The following is a 20,329-nucleotide window of genomic DNA, read 5'->3' on the forward strand; positions in this document are numbered from 1 at the left end:
GCTGTGGGGAGAAAGTGGAAACCAGGACTAGAGGGCTCAGGTACACGGCTCCTGGATGGGGTGGTGGAGACAGGTCTCTGTCCCTAAGGATTTCGAGCTCACCCAGCCCAGAGACAAGTTAACACTGGTTTATCTGTCCAATGACATGCCAGTCTGGTGGAACCAGGCAGGGCTAGCAGAAGGCTCAGGCAGAGGTGTCGAAAAGGCGATCGATCATGTCGCCCACCTGCTCCACGCCGTACTTGATGTACTTCTCTGGGTTCTTGGTGAAGGGTACGCTGCCGAACCTGAAGGGGCACTGTGGTCAGGGGACGGAGGGCCACCCTCCCCAGCTCCACCCTCAGCCTAAGGCACTCCTGACAGTCTCTTGGAAGGGGTGGCCCTGAGTGATTCCCTGTCTGGTCCCGCCCCAAAGCCCAGGGCACTGGATCTGCTGCCTAAACCCCCCACCCTTCTCCTTTTTCCCTTGAGGAAGAGGAGCTTGAAGAGGCCCACTGGGGCTGTGGGCAGCACAGGCTGGGAGAGGGAAATGGAAGGCTCACTTCTGTAGAAAGGCCCCATAGGTCTCCTTGACAATGGTCTTCTGGGCCTGGCGAATCCTGTCCCTCTGCTCTGTGTCTGGAATAGCCCAGGCCTTCTGGATTTTGCACAGTTCTTCGAGGCCATCATTGAAGCCCTGGCCACCAAAAAGGTGAAAAAGGAAGGGACCCAGAGACAAACATTTTGGATGTGTGTTGCCTCAACAGTAGCAGCAAGCAGTGGAGGGGAGAGGACCCCGACTCACCTTAAAACGTTCCTTGATAATCTGCCGCTCCTTGTCCCGGAGCTGGGAAGCCAGGAGAGACGGCAGAGAAAGCTCACTTTACAGCCCAGTGGCCTGCCCCCACTCTTCCCCAAACCCTCTTGGCCTGGGCCTCTCTCCTGTGTCCTGATGGACGCATGCATCCTTTGCTCTCTGATCCCAGAGGGATGCTTGTCCACTTTTTCACCGAGACACGACAAAAAGTATCCCACCTGCTAGACACCCCTTCCCAGCCCAGGCCTTGAGCCCACCTTGACTCCCGGCTGGAACACAGGTAGATTCTTCTCTGCGATGTAATCGGTCACCTTTAACCAACTGCCAGACAGAAAGAGGAGTGTGAGGGCAGGGGGCGGCCTACCTCAGTGGCCTGGCTTGTTTCATTTGCTAAATCTCTGGATCTACTTGGTGGGTGGTAGTAGGAAGGGATATGGGTCACACCTAAGCAAAACAACAGATTTTCTTCCTGGGAATAGAAAATCTTTAAACTGGTCACTTTCTGAGAAAACATAAGGAAACACTTGAGTGTTCAATAAATTGAACAAATACTATCAACTATACTTTACATCAATATCATGGCAAATTAAGATGGAGAAACATGAGAAAGAAAGGAGTGAAGGGCAGAAGAAGGAGAAGGAAGAGGGAGACACATTCAAAGGGAAGAAACAAGGCCAGGAAGAAAGAGGACCAGAGAAGCAGAGGGATCCCCACAGACCAAGGCTCAGCCAAGTTCAAGTGCTCTCGTGACCTTGCTCTTCTCCTGGGGTAAACATTACCCACGTCTCTGACAGTCAGCTCTTCAATCATTCTTAGCCTTGGCGCTTGGCAGACTCCCCTCTACAGTGGTGACAGTGGGCCCCTAGGAGCAGGTAGTGGTGGAGGAGGGGGGCTTCTCTCTCCGGCCCGTGAGTTTGATTAGAAACCAAGTGGAGGATTAGGGTCCAGAGGACAGGAGTTCCCCATGACCGACCCTGTGTTCTGAGGTGCTGAGAAGGAAGAGTGCGTGGTGGCACGGGGCGGGGTGAGGGCTAAGACGGCTGGGGGCCTATGCAGGAGCAGGGCAGGCCCAGCCTCTCACCTGCGCTGGTAGGTCTGGATCTGCTGCTCAATGTGCTCCCGGTAGGAGCGCTCAGCAGTCTTCTGTGTCACTGCCACCAGCTGGATCAGTTCAGACCTGGGTGAGGGTAGGGGACAGAGGAGAAGGGGCAGGACTGGCTCCTCACGCCCAAAGACTGCAGCAATGCTGGGAGGGCCTCCCATTGTACCCCAAACTCTACAAGCTCTACAGCAGCAGCACTCCCACCTTCCGGGTCCTGGGATGGAGGAGACTGAAGCACCCCCTCCCCTCTCATCCACAAGAGAAGGAGCCCAGGGGGCAGGGGCTGGCACGGCTGCACAGCCGAGGGGCGCAGACTCGCTCCCTCAGGCCACTTACTTCTCCAGGGACTTGAGGATGTAATTGTAGTTGTTGTGAAGGAAGATGGCGCTCAGAGCTGGGTCCTCGTACACCTTGGACTTGCTCAGCAAGTTCAACTGTAGGTTGCCCAGTACTTTACCTGCACAGGGAAAAATGGGGCCACACCCATCATGGCAGTCTGACCCAAACGACCCCATCCCGGGACCTGCTAACGCACTCCTATCCATCGCTCCTCGTCGCCTCAGGAGGCCTTAGCCCAGCTCCCCTCAGCCTCTGAACTAGAGGTCAGGTTGTGGTTCCAAAGGTCAGATGGCACTTAGGAGAGGGCCCTGGGAATAGCCAGAGAGCACAGACAGAAGGAAGGGAAAGGCAGGGCATGCAGGCGGCAGGGCTGCTGGTCTGCCCGGGAGAACACTCACAGATATAGGTGCTTAGCAGCCGCTTGCTGAACTCGGAGCTGTAGCTGGTGGCCGAAGAGCTGGTCTCTGTGAGAGGAGAAGTCCTGTTATTGCAGTGGCAGCAGCCAAGACCCTCAACGGCCCTTCCCCCATGCCATGCAGCAGTCTGAGGGGACACTGAGGTCCCCGGGCTTCCTCTGGCAGAGCCAGCTACCTGCTAAGCCACAGGGCGGCCCCTGCCACAGGAAGCACCGGCCCTGGATTTTCTGGAACCCAGAGCTGCCCTCTATGATGGGGTGGCATGGCTAAGGAGCTGGTCCATGTCAGCAGAAAAGCTGGCAGGACAAGAGTGAGATGCCAGTGCCCTATCCCCTCCTGCGCCCACCCACCCTGGGTGGTTTCTACAAGGCCCCCTTTTTCTTTTTGCCAACAGCAGAGTCTTAGAAAGGGCTCCTCACAGTCTCTGCACCTTCTCCCCTACATTCAAACATCCCCCTCTACCAGACCCTCCTGAATAGAGGAAGCTGCGGCCTGCAGTGTGGAAGGCCGAGTAGGGACAGCAAGGCAGGGAGGCCGGGTGAGCCTGGGGGGTGTATTCAGGGCTCTGGCCCCGGCAGGTGCTGTGGATAAGCTCAGAGACAGAGTGGCCCTGAAGGGAGCAGAGAGAGTTGAGAGCACCCTGAGAAAACTCATGTCCCCTCTGACTCGGGCTCCCCAGTAGGTCCTGAGAGTCAGTCCCCAGGGAACCTCACCCACCAAGCTTCAGAGGGACAGAAGGGGGCTGCAGAACCGCACTGCTTACCTCGGGGGTCTAAAGGAATATTGTATGTGTCCCCAAGAACTACGGAGTGAAAGGCAGTGCACACAGAGGGGACGGAAGGACAGACAAAGGAGGGAGAAAGATGCAAAGTGCAAAAAACAGGTTAGAAATGGCACGTCAACCCGAGTCAAGCAGACCTCTCCCCACGACAGCCAGAACACAGACAGCAAGACACAGCAGGCAGGACCCTCTGAGGACCAGGGAGCGCTCTGTAAGTACAGAGCTGGGAAACTGCAGGCTGGAGGCTGCCCATGGGCTCCCTGCCCCCAAAATGGGACGGAAGGAGAGGGCCCGGGGACCTCAGTGCTTGGAATGAACCAGAAAGGTGCTCTTGCTCACAGGCCGACCCCGAGCTCCAGTCCCAGGGCAGGGCCAGCAGGAAGACACCCAGCTAGCCCTGAAACACTTGCTACCCTCTGAAGGCCAGCTGAGCGAGCCTGATGAGGAGAGCAGGCAGACACAGAGAAGGATTCGGGAGGGGGGCAGGCGCAGAAAGGACACCTTCCAACCAGCCAGCACTGCTCCCAGAGTGAGGACACTGCTTCCAGGGCGACGACGGTCAAAGGGGCTGAGGGAGGGGCCGGAGGTCCAGTGTCTGGTCTTGAAAGGTGCAGGCAAACCTCGCTCTCCTGATGCTCAGCCCCAGGGACCCTCTGCAGGGCACATCTCAACCCCTCCACAGACTGGAGACGCCTCCTCACTGCTCCCTGCCCTCTAACCCCATGTCTCCAGGCAAGAAGGGGAGTGGGGCAGGGGGCCCAGCTGGGAAGTGCCAGTACCTTGGGAGGCCAGCATGGCACCTGCCGTCTCCTGGAAGTCCAAAAGCTGCTGCAAGAAGAGGATGGCCTGGGTGGGAAGAAGACGGTGCAGAAGGGCAAGTGGCAGGCCCGGCTGACGGCCTCCCGCAGCGACCCCTCTGAGTGCCCACGGCCAGCCCAGGGCTGGGATCCGCCCAGTGAAGAGCGCGGCTGGAAACTTCATTTTCACTCTAGTCTACCAGGAAGGGCCCTGTCTGCTAGAGACACTAAGCATGTCACTGTCCATCCTGCCACCCAGGACCGCTCACAAAGGTGCGAGCAGCTCTGGGCCAGACTGGGTCCCTTCCAACAGTACTCTGCCCGGCCCTGAGCCTGGGTCCTCCTTCCTCCCCCCTTCCCGGTGTCCTCAGGCAGCACCCACATTGCTGGTGAGCTCGTGCACGGTGCCGTCCTTTGGCATGTTGTACTCCTTGTCCGGATCATTCTGTGGAAAAACAGCCTCTGGTTCCCTGAAGCAGCCCCCGGCCCACCCCACGCCCCCCGTGCACCTGCTCACGGTGCCGCCTCCTTGCAGACGGGTGCTAGGACACCTCTCAGGCACAAAGGCTGAGCCAGGCTGGACCAAGGGGGAGAGGCCCTTCCCACCTCAGAGGGCTTGGAGGCCCCAGGAAGGAAAGGAAGGCACATGGGTGCTGACAGGCCAGCGGCGCAGTTGGCTTCCCCTGGGACAACGCACCCTCTTGGAGGCCTGCTCTCTGAGAGTCCCCCAGGGCCAGGTCACTGTGGGTGCTGGGATGGGAGGGAGGGAGAAAGGGGAGGACGGCAGGGACCTTGATGTTGTCCGCGAAGTCCTCCAGCGCTTTGGCACCAATGGTCTCCATGGAGGTGATGAGGCCAGGCAGCTTATTCTTGGTGCTGGCGGCCGTGCCCTGAGGAAGCACAAGGGAGTTCCAAGCTCTCCTCCAGTCACTCAGTGAGCAGCTCATTCGCCCAGGGCCCTTCCTAAGCTGTCTCCATGCATCCTCAGAGCAGAGGTGTGGGACGGAGAATGCGGATCTCCCAGGGAGGGATGAGGGCGGCCACACCAGGCAGCAGGATGCCTACTGGCTGTTTTCGAGGGCCCCTCGTCCACATACCTGGAGCACCTGGTCAAACTCAGGCTTGGTCTGCTTGAGGTGCCGCAGGATGGGGAAGACGGTGAGCACCGTGGAGAAGTCGTGTCGCACAATGGCCTTCCGGGCAGCGGACACAATGTTCTCCCCTTCAAGCATCAGCCCATCCAGGGCATCCTGAGGGGACAGGGAGACAGTTCAGGGAAGGGTGGGGTGGTGGGACCTGGCTCCGGGCTGGTGGGGGATCCTTGTAGGGTGTAGGGGGCCAGTGTGCAGGAAGTGGGGCGATGGGGAGGTGGTGAGCGTCCACCCAGGACCAGCCCACAGGGCACAAGGCGGTGGTGGTGGCTGGAGTTGAGGGCTGCAAGAGTCTGTGGTGACAGCTCTCGCTGGGGCTGGCTGCAGAGCCCCAGGGCGGCACGGGACCTGTATCAGGGAGTCGAAGGTCTTCTTCTGGTGGTGCTCGGGGATGATGTCTGCCAGCAGCTGGTACTCGCTCTGCGCCAGCTTGACGAAGGCACTGACGCAGTGAATGTAGGCATCGGTCTCCACGTCCAGCATGTCATCTCTCCCTGGGGAAGACACAACTCTTGAGTTGCTGGTCTGGGGCCAGCCACACTTCTGGCTGGGGAGGTGTGGGTCCCCCAGCTCCTGGACTGCACCCCAGACCGGCAGCGGATGGGGAAGAGGCTGACTGTTCTGGCAGAAAGCTGCAAGGGCACCAGCAGGCCCCGCCAGGTTCGAGGGGAACAATAGGAGCTGAGCCCAGCCTTTGTTCTGGCTTCATTCTCAGCTCTGCGCAGACAGTGGGATCAGACACCAGAGGCAGGAGGGTGATGGACGGAAGGATAAGGAGGGAAGATCACTGAATCAACATCCTGGATAAGGTAGTTTGACCCCAGGACTGAGGATTCTGAGTTGTACCTGAAAGAGGGCAGCCCAGGGTGGGCAGGTGGCTGTGCCACCTCAAGGAGGCTGGCACTGGGGTCATCCATGTGGGCAAATGTGGGGCCTGCGAAGGAAGTGACCAGCCCAGCCAGGGCTTCTGGAACATCTAAGAGGGCGGTAGGCTGCAGCCTCTGAGGCTGGCTGGCATAGGGTCAAAATCTGAGAAGAGGCTGGTAAGTCCCAGAGAGGAGGGGTTGCCAGCTGCCCCAGGAGGAGGCCAGATCCTATTACTGGAGGCCACAGCGGGGGCGCCTGTGGACAAAACCAGTGGCAGAACTGCCTGGTCCTATGTGCCAAGGGATGGGCTCCGAGGGGATCAGAGCTCTGAGTTGTTGCAGGAGGCGGACGTCAGGGCTCCCTGCCCTCAAGGGAGCCACCTTCCCTCTCTGCCTGCTTTCTGAGTAGCAGCGGCTTCTCCCCTTGGCCCAGGCCTGAGAGCCAGGCACGCACTCCCATCTGGAGAGAGGCAAGGAGACCTAGGCCCAAAAGAGAGTGGAGAGAGAGGCGCATAGGCCTGGCCCATCCTCAGAGCAGACTGGGCCTGGCTGGGCCAGACAGGAGCAGGCCATCCGGGGACCGCTGCGAAGGCAGTGTCAGCAGCTGCCCTCGGGCTGGGCTGCAGTACTCACCGGCCAGTGGCCCGTGCTTGTCGTTCAAGGCCTCGGACAGGTGCTTAACTCGGAAATCATGCTCGTGACCTGGCGAGATGTTGGCCGCATAAACACAAGCAGTGTTTATCCAGGGGCCCGGCAGGCCGCCCCTTGGGGTATAGGGAGAAGCCCTTCATCTCCAGGAGGGGGATGTCAGATGGGGATGGGGAAGGGGGCATCAGAGAGGGCTCTGAGCCCCTCCTCTACCTCAAGCCACCTTGGGAACAGCCATTTCAAGCCTGACTTCAGTGAGCACCCAGGACCGTCCTTAGCTGCTCATTTCCCCAAGTCTGGAGGCCCAGGGAAAGCGGAGAAGGACCAAGGAGGGGCTGAAGAGCTGATGCTTGACCCCAGGGGGGTTCCCCACCTTGCCGTATTTGCGCAAAGCCCCAGTTTGCCTGTCGCCTGCTGCACACACTCCCCTTTCTGAAGAGGGGAGGCCTCGGCCAGCTGGGGCTGCCACTGCAGGTCTGAGCGTGAAAGGCTGCCCCAGACAAAGAGCTTTCTCTGAGTTCACACAGGAGACAAGGACAGAGACAGGGGAGGGAGGAGGGAGCCCCAGGGAGGGCAGAGCTGCCATCAGCCAGAGAGGACCAGGCCGAGGGCCGCGAAACTGTCCCTGCGCCTGCTGAAGCCCAAGTGGCATTGGGGACCTGCCGTTCCCACCCTGCTCCCCTCAGGGTTTCTCCCGAGGCCCTCCTGGGGGAGGCTCTGCCCTGCCAAGTGCGTGGACACACAGTGGAGGAGGAAGGGACAGGAGGGGAACACAGGGTGATTACCTTCCAGAGGAATGAGGTTAGAGCCCCCCTTTTTCCCATCTAGACCATGCTGGGAATACTGTTTCAGAAGGTTCTGAGCCTTACGGATCGTCCCTGTCACCAGAGCCACACAGAGAGGAGATAAGAAGACCTAGGAAATGAGTGAGAGAAAACAGCAGCGGCCCTCCACCTGCCCCCAGGCCCCACACCCAGCCCCCCACAGTGAGCAGGCCCTTCCCTGGGACCACCAGAGACCCTGGGGACAAAGGCGAAGGAAAAGAATCATTTCCTTCTCCAAATGGAGCCTTGATTCTACTACTGACCCTCCTTGTTCTGGATTTCAGTTCATTTCTGAAAGGACAGAGGATAATGAAGATGGAACAAGATCCACCAGGAGAAGTCAAAAATACGAGTGGCATTGTAGTCAGAACAGGCGAGGGCTCAGGTTGGAGGAGCCAGTGACAAAGCTTGCACACCGAGAGGGCACAACCAGGGTGGCAGAGCTTGGGGGTACCCTGAAGCCAGCAGGCCCCCAGCCCAGCCCCAAACTCCAGGCAGAGCTCTCCGAGCACGTTCAGTGTTGGGACGTACGCCAAACAGCAGCCAGCAGGAAGCCACCCTGACTGAACTTCCGGGGAGCGCGGTGCCCAAGGCGGACGGCTCAGAGACCCAGAGGCAGCCTAGCCCCACACGTTAGAGTTCCCCAAACAACCAAAGGGACAAGAAAAAATCCAAAAGTCAAGAAGGGGTTAACAGAAGTCACCACACAGAGAGCCTGGAGGGTGTGCGCAGAAGGAGAGGGCACATGCTCTTGGCATGGGGAAAAAAACAACAGTTAGTATCACAAGTGGAAACAATGAGAACAAAATGGTAGCGCCCACAGCCACCTGAGTCCGCCTCCTTTATGGGAATGAGACATCTTGGGCCAGAAAACGTGGGGAAATAAACCCGCATCTCAAGTAGACAAGTGCAGCTGCCTTGTTAACAAAATGTATGGGGGCAAGAAGGCACCCGGGATGCCCTCCACCCTCCTACTGTCTATCTGAGCACAGTGAGGCTGCTGTGTCCTGGCAGCTCCCCAGAAAGCTGAGGCAGAAAGGGCAGTGTCTGGAGGCTCATTGCTTACACCTGCACTGCACTGCGCCGCACCGCATGACATCACAATTAGCTTTTTTGTTTTTGTTTTTGTTTTTTTTTTTTTTTGAGACAGAGTCTTGCTGGGTCGCCCAGGCTGGAGTGCAATGGCACAATCTCGGCTCACTGCAACCTCCGCCTCCTGGTTTCAAGCAATTCTCCTGCCTCAGCCTCCTGAGTAGTTGCGATTATAGGCATGTGCAACCATACCCAGCTAATTTTTTTTCTATTTTTAGTGGAGACGGGGTTTCACCGTGTTGGCCAGGCTGGTCTTGAACTCCTGACCTCAGGTGATCCGCCCGCCTCGGCCTCCCGAAGTGTTGGGATTACAGGCGTGAGCCACCATACTCGGCCCATAATTAGCTCCTAATAACCAAGTTCCGCGGCCTGGCTCACATCTGCCTTGCTCGTGTTCTCCCCTTCAGCGAGCGAGGCTCACTAATGAGTGAATTGGATTCCCGCCCCACGACCCACCAGGAGCAGCCGGAGCAGCTGCGGACGCAGGTGCACGCCGGCAGGACGTGGGTCAGGGATGCAGATCTGGCAGCCGCCAAACCCGTCAGGCGCCCAATTACCTCCAGGGATGCTGAGGTCAGTGCTTCACCACCTGGGAGGCCTCCCTGCCCCTCTCCTCAGAAGTGGGAACCGACGTCAACGGAGCCTGACTCCCTAGAGCTTGACATCGGTCCTGAGCCCACCAGTGCCTGACAGCTCGGAAACCCCACAGCCGGAGAGCTTTCCTCTTGTGTCCCTGGGCCAAGGACGGATGTGGTCCACTGTGAGCTACCTGAGATCAGATCCCTCCTGCCTGAAAGGCCAGGGGGCTGCATGGCCAGCGGGCACTCTTAGGGCAGTGCAAATAGGGCTCTGGGGCTTCCAGGGGGCCTGTCAGGGAACCAGGTAGAAGAGGAAGTGAGCACAGAGTGGCTGGGGCTAAAGCATCCTCGAAGCCTCACAGAGACAGCCACTCCCCACCACACAGAAGGTACAGAGCTGCTCCATCCGCTGTGCAGGCAGCTGCGCCCACAGGCTGGGCTGGCAGTCCCCATTTGCAGGTTTTGGCTGGGTGGGCAGGACATCCACACTGGAGGGAGAAGGCCCCAGGCACCAGCTCCCTAATGCTCTACTCCCTGAGGGCAGCCCCTACTCTGCCTGTTTCTCTAAACCCTAAACAAAGGCCTGGAGAGGAGCGGGTGCTCTTGTGGAACAGACACCTCGGTCTCTGAGAGGCATGGGCAGGTAGGGACTGGAGAAACCAAGGGTGTAAGTAAGCTCTACCTAAAGCCTGTTGTCATAAGCAGGTCCCACAGGCCACACCTAGGGCATGTGCCTGCAGCAGCAGTTGGACAGGGGGCCAGCCTGGGTGGGAGCAGCCCTGGCTTCTCCAGCTTTCTCTTCCAGAGCAATCTCAGCAGCCCCACCCCAGAACATCCCAGCATGTCATCGAGTTGCGGGCATCTGTCAGTGGCCAGAGACAGCCGGGCTTGCCAAGCTGTGGCTGGCAGAGACACTGTTTACCTGGAGCACAGACTACTAGGGACATGATGCCAGGGAGAAAGAACAGACAGATGACGAGATGTTCACCCAGCACAGCGACACCCACCGGCCCAGGCCTCTCATCACGGTGCCTCTTTCCACAAGGCACTGACTCGCACTGGAGCCCAAAGCCAGTTTAAGTTCTTCTGAGAAGATGCTCTGGGGTTTCTTTCCTTTTTGGATCGACTGGGAAAGTGAAATTCTCCCCATCCAGCTCTCAGCTACACATCACTTCAGGTCACCTTGCCTTTCTGGAAGGTGAAGGTTGGAGCACCTATCCCCTCGCTATCCCAGCGTCCTGGATGCAGCAGTGTGCCTGGTCTCCTGACAGGGTGATGTGTGTGTGAGGCACGAGGCCTAGGCAGGGGCTCGGCCCTAGAAGCCTCTGCCGCCTGCCTCAGGCAGGATTAACTGAGCACCTGTGTTACTCCCTCACTCCAAAGAAGCTGTGTCACCCCCAGGCTCTGCTGGGTAGAAGGGTCTTGCTCTGCGGGGGCCTCACTGGCTGGGTAGACACTTGCTTTCTGTCCTGTGTACCTACAGTCAGGGTTACCATAACGACAAGCTCTAGAGGGGTCTGACGCTGCGAACGCTAGATTGGATGAAAGCAGTGCAGCTCCAGTCAGCCTCTGGCTGTTGCAGAGATGGGCCAGCATAGGGGCTCACCTGGCCGCTTGACTGGCTTCTTGGTAGGTGTGTCTTTCCTCTTGTTGGGGATAGCAGGGGAGTAGGGAACCCCAGAGGAAGAACTGCTCTTATGGAAATGCTCCTTCAGGCCCTTGATGGAGCGGTCCAGCTGGCTGGAGCGTATCTGGTAGTAGACGTTCATGAAATCTGAGGAGATACAGAGCGATAGAGGTATGGCTGCCAGGCCCTGCCTCTGCCTTGCAGACCCACCATGTCTACCTGTCAACCCTTCTTAGCATCTGCTGTCTGCTCTGGGTCGCAAGCCACCCATATCTTGTCCCAAATCAGGCAAAGTATTTTTTTTTTTTTTTTTGAGACAGGGTCTTGCTCTGTTGTCCAGGCTGCAGTGCAGTGGCACGATGTCAGCTCACTGCAGGCTCGACCTCCTGGGCTCAAGTAATCTGCCCACTTCAGCCTCCCAGAGTGCTGGGATGACAGGCATGAGTCACCACGCCCGGCCAGGCAATCTTAAAAGAGAAAAACACCCTCCGATAGAACTGATAATTAGTTGTAATTTTTTTTTTTTAAGGTAAGGTCTTACTCTGTCGCCCAGGCTGGAGTGCAGTGGTGTGATGGCTCACTGCAACCTCTGCCTCCCAGGCTCAACCAATTCTCTTGCCTCAGCCTTGAGTGGCTGGGATTACAGGCACGCGCCACTTCCGCCCAGCTAATTTTTATATTTTTAGTAGAGATGGGGTTTCACCATGTTGGCAAGGCTGGTCTTGAACTCCTGATCTCAAATGATTCACCAGCCTCGGCCTCCCAAAGTGCTGGGATTATAGGCATGAGCCACCATGCCCAGCCCTAGTTTTTTTATTTTTTTTGAGACCGAGTTACATTTTTGTCGCCCAGGCTAGAATGCAATGGCACGATCTTGGCTCACTGTGACCTCTGCCTCCCAGGTTTAAGCGATTCTCCTGCCTCAGCCTCCCAAGTAGATGGGATTATTACAGGTGCCCGCCACCACACCCAGCTAATTTTTTGTATTTTTAGTAGAAATGGGGTTTCACCATGTTGGCCACGCTGGTCTTGAACTCCTGACCTCAAATGATCCACTGGCCTCGGCCTCCCAAAGTGCTGGGATTACAGGCACGAGCCACTGCGCCCAGCCCTAGTTGTAAGTTTAAATCATACTTTTTTTTTTTTTAATAAAAAAACAAAGTTAATATCCAGATTCAACTTGGTAAGGGGTCAAAGAACACGAGCTCTATAGGAAGCAAACAGACAACAGATGTTAGTGAATGAAAAACACACATCTTTAGCCATTAATAAAGTACAAATTTAAAAAGTTAGAGTACTGTGATAGTCCTATCAGATAGCAAAAACAAAAATTAATGAAGAACAAATGGCCATGGAACTGTCAATGAGTCCATCAATTGGCCTGATCTATTTGGAGAGGAGCTAGTGATGGCAAGAAGGTTACAAGTATCTTCAGACACTTACACCTAATCCCTGCACCCTTGAGAATAAACAAAAATTAGCTGGGCGTGGTGGCGGGCACCTGTAATCCCAGCTACTGGGGAGGCTGAGGCAGAATTGCTTGAACCCAGGAGGCAGAGGTTGTGGTGAGTCAGGATCACACCACTGCACTCTAGCCTGGGTGACAATGCGAGGCTCCGTCTCAAAAAAAAAAAAAAAAAAAAGTGCAATACTGGATATCTATTGGAGTTGAAGTTTTTATTTTCTTTCTTTCTTTCTTTTTGAGATGGAGTTTTGCTCTTGTTGTCCAGGCTGGAGTGCAATGGCATCATCTCAGCTCACCGTAACCTCCTGGGTTCAAGAGATTCTCTTGCCTCAGCCTCCCAAGTAGCTGGGATTACAGGCCACCACGCCCAGCTAATTTTGTATTTTTAGTAGAGACGGGGTTTCTCTATGTTGGTCAGGCTGGTCTCGAACTTCTGACCTCAGGTGATCCGCCTGCCTAGGCCTCCCAAAGTGCTGGGATTATAGGCGTGAGCCACTGCACCCAGCCTTCTTTCTTCGAGACAAGAGTCTCACTCTGTCACCCAGGTTGGAGTGCAGTGGTGTGATCTCAGCTCACTGCAACCTCCAGCTCCCAGGCTCAAGTCATTCCCCCCACCTCAGCCTCCCAAGTAGCTGGGACTGCCGGCATGTGTCACCACACCCAGCTAATTTTTATATTTTTTGTAGAGACAGGGTTTTGCCATGTTGGCCAGGTCTTGAACTCCTGAGCTGAAGCGATCCCCCCACCTCAGCCTCCCAAAGTGTTAGGATTACAGGTGTAGCCACCACACCTGGCATAAATAAACATTAACAGTGCTCATCTTTGGGTTATGTAATGGAGGCATCGCGGAAGTGGAAGATGGACTTTTATTTTTCACCCATGGCTTTCTGTACCATTTGAAAATTTTACAACTAATCAAAAAAGGCAAATGAACATAAAAATCAAGACAAGAAAAGTTTGAATTTGCCTAGATTCACAGCTTGATATATAAGTCATAGAATGGTTGCTTATATTGGTTCCAGTTAAACATCCTTTTATCAAAAAAGCCACGACAAGTGGATTAAAGAATAAAGGCAGCTGGGCACGGTGGCTCACGTCTGTAATTCCAGCATTTTGGGAGGCTGAGGTGGGTGGATCACCTGAGGTCAGAAGTTCAAGACCAGCCTGGCCAACATGGCAAAACCCCATCTCTACTAACAATACAAAACTTAGCCAGGTGTGGTGGCGTGCGCCAGTAATCCCAGCTACTCAGGAGGCTGAGGCAGGAGAACCGCTGGAACCCGAGGTTGCAGAGGCCGCAGCAAGCCGAGATTGCACCATTGCACTCCAGCCTGGGCAACAGAGCAAGACTCCATCTCAAAAAAAAAAAACTCACTCTGCCTCCAGTGTGCCACGTGGCCGAGTCAGAACCTCTTACCTTGGTTGCGGCCGTATTCCACCAGCCAGCGGGAAATGCGAATGACATCCTGCAGCACGCTCTCGGGCAGGTGCTCCAGGGTCACATCCTCTTGGGCGTCCAGATCATCATCACCACTGATCAGATCCAAGATGAGCACAGGTGAGACGACCTTACTGTGCCGTGTCATCAGGCTGCGGAATTCAGACTCCAGGGCCTCCTTCCCGCGCTCAAAGAGCAGTTTCTGCAGGGACAACAGAAGGAAGCGGGTGCCTGCTGCTTCAGTGCTCTGCCAGTCCTGGCCTTCCCCTGCCTGTGCCAGCTTGGTCTTCCTAACTCAGGGCCTCTGCCCTTTTCTGCCCTGATACCCTTTTTTTTTTTTTTTTTTTTTTTGAGACAGAGTCTCGCTCTGCCGCCAGGCTGGAGTAGTGCAGTGATACAATCTTGGCTCACTGCAACCTCCAACTCCCTGGTTCAAGCAATTCTCCTGCCTTAGCCTCCCGAGTAGCTGGGATTACAGGCACATGCCACCACACCCAGCTAATTTTTGTATTTTTAGTAGAGATAGGGTTTCACCATGTTGGCCAGGATGGTCTTGATCTCCTGACCTCAGGTGATCCACCTGCCTCAGCCTCCCAAAGTGCTGGGATCAGGCATGAGCCACCGTACCTGGCCTGCCCTGATATCCTTTAACCCAAAGAAGAAATGTCAGGAAGCGGCCTTGGTGACTCCTTTACTTCATATTCTCTCAAAATTTGTGTTTACAGGTAAAAACCAGGGTTTTACAAGAAGTAGGTGCTTAATAAATACTGGCTGATTATTTTCTCACTGCACCGTTAATGTGTCTTCTTGTTAGTGGGGGGTTTGCAAAAGAGAATAAATAAATAACTTGAACAGTATCAAATTGAAAACTTCTGTGCTGCAAATGATAACATCAACAAAGTGAGGATAACCCACAGAATGAGAGAAAATATTTGTAAACTACATATCTGATAAAAGACAGGTATCCCAAACATAGAAGAGAATGAATCTGTCCACACGATGACGTGTATAAAAGGGTTTATAGCAGCATTACTCACAAGAGACAAAAATTGGAAACAACCCAAGTGTCCATCAAAGGATAAATGGCTAAAGAAAATGTGGTCTGGCTGGGCATGGTGGCTCACGCCTGTAATCCCAGCACTTTGGGAGGCTGAGGCAAGCGGATCACCTGAGGTCAGGAGTTCAAGACCAGCCTGGCCAACATGGTGAAACCCTGTCTCTACTAAAAATATAAAAAATTAGCTGGGTGTGGTGGTGGGTGCCTGTAATCCCAGCTACTTAGGAGACTGGGATAGGAAAATCGCTTGATCCCAGGAGGCAGAGGTTGCAATGAGCCAAGATTGTGCTATCGCCCTCCAGCCTTGGCAACAAGCGCGTAACTCCGTCTCAAAATACAAAAAAACAAAACAAAACAAAACAAAAAACAAAAAAAGAAACTGTGGTCTATCCACAAAAAGGAATAGCATATGCAAGAAAAAGAAATGAAGTACTGATACACGCTATAGCATGGACTGATCTTGAAAGCATCATGCTAAGTGAAAGAGGCCAGCAAAAAAGGCCATGTATTATAAGATACCATTTATATCAGAAATTCAGAATAGGCAAATCCATAAAGACAGAAAATAGATTTGTGATTTCCAGAGGCCAAGCCACTATCTTGCTCTGATGATCTAATGACCCCAAAACTTAAACACAAAGATACAATGAAGGCAGGTACAGTGGCTAATGCCCATAATCCCTCTCAACACTTTGAGAGGCCAAGGTGGGAGGATCACCTGAGGACAGTAGTTTGAGACCAGCCTGAGCAACACAGGAGACCTCCTCTCTACCAAAAGATTTAAAACTTAGCTGGGCATGGTGGCACGTGCCTGTGGGCCCAGCTACTCGGAAGGCTGAGGCGGGAGGATTGCCTGAGCCCAGGAGTTCGAGGCTGCAGTAGCTATGGTTGTGCCACTGCAGTCTGGCCTAGATGACATAGCCAGATCCTGTCTCTTAAAAAAAAATTAAAAATTGGCCGGGCGCGGTGGCTCAAGCCTGTAATCCCAGCACTTTGGGAGGCCGAGACGGGCGGATCACGAGGTCAGGAGATCGAGACCATCCTGGCTAACACGGTGAAACCCCGTCTCTACTAAAAAATACAAAAAACTAGCCGGGCGAGGTGGCGGGCGCCTGTAGTCCCAGCTACTCGGGAGGCTGAGGCAGGAGAATGGTCTAAACCCGGGAGGCGGAGCTTGCAGTGAGCTGAGATCTGGCCACTGCACCCCAGCCTGGGCGACAGAGCAAGACTCTGTCTCAAAAAAAAAAAAAAAAAAAAAATTAAAAATATATAATGCAAAAAAAAAATCACATAGATTCAAGTTCCTAGAGTAGATTCACAGAAACGGAAAGTGGAATGGTGGTTACCAGAAGACAGAGGAAGGGAGAATGGGAAGTTAGTGTTTGATGGGAGTGGAGTTTCACTTGAGGAAGATGAACATATTTGTGGAGATAATAATGGTGATGGCTACACAACATTGTGAAGGGACTTAATGCCACTGTTAACTTAGAGTTAAAATAGTATATTTTGGCCGGGCACGGTGGCTCACGCCTATAATCCCAGCACTTTGGAAGCCAAGGCAGGCGGATCACCTGAGGTTAGGAGTTCGTGACCAGCCTGGCTAACATGGTGAAACCCCGTTTCTACTAAAACTACAAAAAAAAAAAAAAAATTAGCCGGGAGTGGTGGCGCACGCCTGTAATCCCAGCTACTCAGGAGGCCGAGGCAAGAGAATCGCTTGGGAGATCGCACCATTGCACTCCAGCTTGGGCAACAAGAGCAAAACTTCGTCTCAAAAAAAAAAAAAATTTATATTATGTATTTTTAACCAAAATAAAGAAACAACAAATACATTTATAAAAATCAAATGTGGCTGGGTGCAATGGCTCATGCCTGTAATCCCAGGCCAAGGTGGGGGATCATCTGAGGTCAGGAGTTTGAGACCAGCCTGGCCAACATGGCGAAACCCCATCTCCACTAAAAATACAAAAATTAGCCGGGTGTGGTGGCGGGCACCTGTAATCCCATCTACTCCGGAGGCGGAGGCAGGAGAATGGCATGGACCCGGGAGCAGAGGTTGCAGTGAACTGAGCACTGCACTCCAGCCTGGGTGACAGAGCAAGACTCTGTCTCAGGAGAAAAAAAAAAAAAAATCAAATGTTAAGTATATATTTTATATGTAATTTATAATTTAATTTTTATAATACATTTAAAAGTTTTATAATAAAGAATTTTTAATAATAAAAAATGTGCAATTCTTGAGGCAGAGATACTAATGCCTAGAGGATGTACTGTGCTATATCCTTCTGTGTATTCTACTGTATACATCCTCAAGCTGGCCCCATGTCCCTCATGAGACCAGGGCAGAGACTGATATCCCCAAGCTCCTCACATTATTCTGCAGATCCCTTACCACTTTGTTGAGTTCTGGGCTGTCTGGGCTGTTGTCCTGGAAATACTCCACTGCCTTCTGAATCTTGGCCATGCTTCCCAGGTACTCTTCCAGCCTACCTGTGGGGCTGGGAAGCAAAAGAGCCAGGTCAGGCTGGGGCAAGGGGGGTGAAGAAGGACTAAGGACACAGTATTTGGAAGGGAAAGAAGAGAATTAATACATGGGACTCCAGGTTCAAATATATGCTATCCCCCCCGCCACCTTTTAAGGCTTAGGGCTTAAAAGGCATCTCACTGTGTTGTCCAGGCTGGTCTTGAACTCCTGGTCTCAAGTGATCCTCCCGCATCAGCATCCCAAATTATTGGGATTACAGACCAACCCTCCGGTCCAGGAGGGATTAGGAATTGACCCTATGGGCCTAACTCACCCCTCTCTGATGATCTTCTCAGTGTCACTGGCCACATGGTAGTAGCTGATGACATGGTCCAGGCAGGACAGTGTCTTCTCAACATTCTCCTGCAGCCGCTGCAGATTCTCCGTCTGCTTGTGCACAGGGATGATGGAGTTCTCCAGCTTCATAAGGCGGCTCTCAAAGGATGATAAGATAGACACCTGCAGGAGGGAAGCCTCTTGATCTCAGGCCTCATGGTGGTCCCAGCACTGCTTCTACACACCCACCTTGGGCATTTCCTGCCTTTTCTCTGAGTTTCTAGACAATAAACTCCACAAGGGAAGGAAGAGGGTGTATCTGTTCCCCATTGTATCCTCAGCACCCATCATGTGCCTAGCATATAGTAGGTGATTTAAGACAAATTGGTTGAAATTTTATTTGAAGGCAAACCAAGCATCAAATTAATTCTTCCTAAAATAATCAGCCCAAGATGGCTTCCCTTCCACCCTTTGAAGCCAAATCTCAACTTCTGCTCTCTTTGAAGCATTCCTAAACTGGACTGGAAGTAGTTTCATACAGAGAAGCCTCAAATGCATTTCTGTATCTTCAAAACTCTCTTAAGGATGAAACTCATTGAATAAGGACTAGAGGCTGGGCGTGATGGTTCATGCCTGTAATCCTAAGAATTTGGGAGGCTGAGGCAGGAGGATTGCTTGAGACTAGGAGTCCAAGACCAGCCTGGACAACACAGTGAGACCCTGTCTACACACACAGACACACACACGCACATAATTAGCAAGGTGTGGTGGTATGTGCCTACAGTCCCAGCTACTAGGATGCCGAGACAGGAGGACTGCCTGAGCCCAGGAGTTAGAGACTGCAGTGAGCTACGGTCATGCCACTGCACTCTAGCCTGCACAACAGAGCCAGACCCTGTCTCTAAAAAGAAATAATTTTAAAATTAAATTTTTTAGAAAAGGACTAGGACTTTATTATTGTGTGACTAAATACAAATACAAGTTTGTATTTACTCACTTTGTGCTTTTCCAGTCTCCCCTAGGAATAAAGAAGGAACCTCACTCATTGAGCACCTATTGTATACCAGGCACTGAGCAAGATGCAGTCGCATGCATTAGCACATATGACCTTCACAGACACACTGGGAGGCTGGCACAGTCTCTGCTTTAGCAGATGAATTCGCTGACACCAGAGTTACCTATCAGGAGCCACACACTTAAGCAGCAGGGCAAGGACTAGATCCCAGATCTGCCTGACTTCAGAGCTCTTTCTTTCCCTGAAGCCCTCTGGAGTGAAGGCTGAGTCTTCTCTGCTCTCAGGAATCTCAAAGTGCCAACCTCCTGGGCAGAGGATCCATTGACGATGACATATGCCCAGTACCTAGCCCAACTAACTGGTCAGACTCACTGAGTGTTTGCAGAAGGAGAGAAGGAAGAATGGCGAGCTTAGACCGAAAGCAGCAAGTCCAGGCCAGGGGGAAGCGCAGCCTCCTCAGTGAGGGGACGGAATATGGGGAGGGGGCTAGGCAGGAGAGATGCCAAACTGCTGCTAGATAAACCCACACACTGCCTGCGTCGCTACCCATGACAGAACCCCAGGCCGCAGGAACTGGAACCGCCAGGTCGCAAGGCTTTCCCCCAGCTGCGAGGAGACTCACCATGTTCTTAGTGAGCTGGTCGCTCTTCTCCAGGCTGTCTCGGATGAAGGACAGCGTCTCCTCCTCCTGGGAGCAGGCAAGGGGAGGACATCACCAGAAACCAGAAGCTAAAGGAGACCACTGTGTCCCGACCCCACGGCCTAGCCCCCAACCCCATCTCCTCGCTCGGTGCGCTCCCTCCCACCCCTGCCTCCTCTCCGAGTAGACACTCAGGCCCCGCTGTTGGCCTCTTTCCCTCACCTCCTCCCCAGGCCCACGCCCACCTGCTTCAGCTTGTCCTCGATCTCCCGCCTTCGGGCGGATGCCTCCTGTGGGGGAATCATCGCTCCGAACCCCACGGCTCCCACTCCCCACTATCTCTCCTTCGCTGGCGCACCGGGCCCCAGTCCCCGTCACACCCACTTCCGCTCTTGGTCCCGCCCCGGGACACCTGGGCGGAGCCAGGTTGGGCGTGGAAGGCGGAAGTGCGCCTGCGCGGAGCCCAGGAACGGACCGACGGCCATCTTGAGTGTGGCTGTGGAGTGACGTGTACTCGGATCCTACAAGGGATCTCGACGCGGGTTCCTTTCCTCAGGAGAGGTTTTTGATCGGCCTTATGTCCCGCGGCTGGTAGGACGCTTACAGCTCACTTGCTGTTTTCGTTGAAAGACCGAGCCTTTTCATAAACACTGCTGGGGAAGGCGACGAATTCCTTTCCCCAGGTCGCATTCTGTGGGCAGGCACCAAGGCCGATTGTGTTCCCCACAGCGCCCGGCACAGAGCAGGTGACACAGTAGATGCCTAACGTGTGTCCATGTAATGAACCAGGGGCTTGTGTAGTCGTTTTCCCCTTCAACCCTGCATTACGCAAAACCGTATCCTGTGGGCTGGCGGGGCTGCTCCGGAGCTCCAGGCCCAGTCCCAGCTTCCAGCTGC

General features: G+C 54.1%; 1 protein-coding gene across 15 annotated transcripts; it reads right to left on the reverse strand.

Moving 5' to 3' along the window:
- Positions 1-112: 112 nt before the first annotated feature.
- EXOC7 (exocyst complex component 7) lies at positions 113-19,820 on the reverse strand. 15 transcript variants are annotated; one of them, XM_005585029.4, is made up of 21 exons: positions 19,678-19,820; positions 19,415-19,480; positions 17,776-17,960; positions 17,370-17,475; positions 13,900-14,122; positions 10,997-11,164; positions 7,682-7,774; positions 6,882-6,950; positions 5,731-5,876; positions 5,329-5,481; positions 5,023-5,121; positions 4,614-4,676; positions 4,214-4,280; positions 3,417-3,455; positions 2,636-2,701; positions 2,235-2,355; positions 1,878-1,973; positions 1,054-1,117; positions 785-826; positions 543-676; positions 113-287 (listed from the first exon to the last, which is right to left on the reverse strand). In XM_005585029.4, the coding sequence occupies exons 1-21, from the start codon at positions 19,735-19,737 to the stop codon at positions 185-187; spliced, it is 2,163 nt and encodes a 720-aa protein (XP_005585086.2). In that variant the 5' UTR covers positions 19,738-19,820; the 3' UTR covers positions 113-184. The 15 variants fall into 15 exon arrangements, with proteins under 15 accessions (XP_005585086.2, XP_005585091.2, XP_005585089.2 ...); XM_005585034.4 differs by lacking the exon at positions 7,682-7,774; XM_005585032.4 differs by lacking the exon at positions 6,882-6,950.
- Positions 19,821-20,329: the final 509 nt, after the last annotated feature.

Source organism: Macaca fascicularis, chromosome 16 (assembly GCF_037993035.2).
Source record: "Macaca fascicularis isolate 582-1 chromosome 16, T2T-MFA8v1.1".
In the NCBI taxonomy this organism is placed as follows: Eukaryota; Metazoa; Chordata; class Mammalia; order Primates; family Cercopithecidae; genus Macaca; species Macaca fascicularis.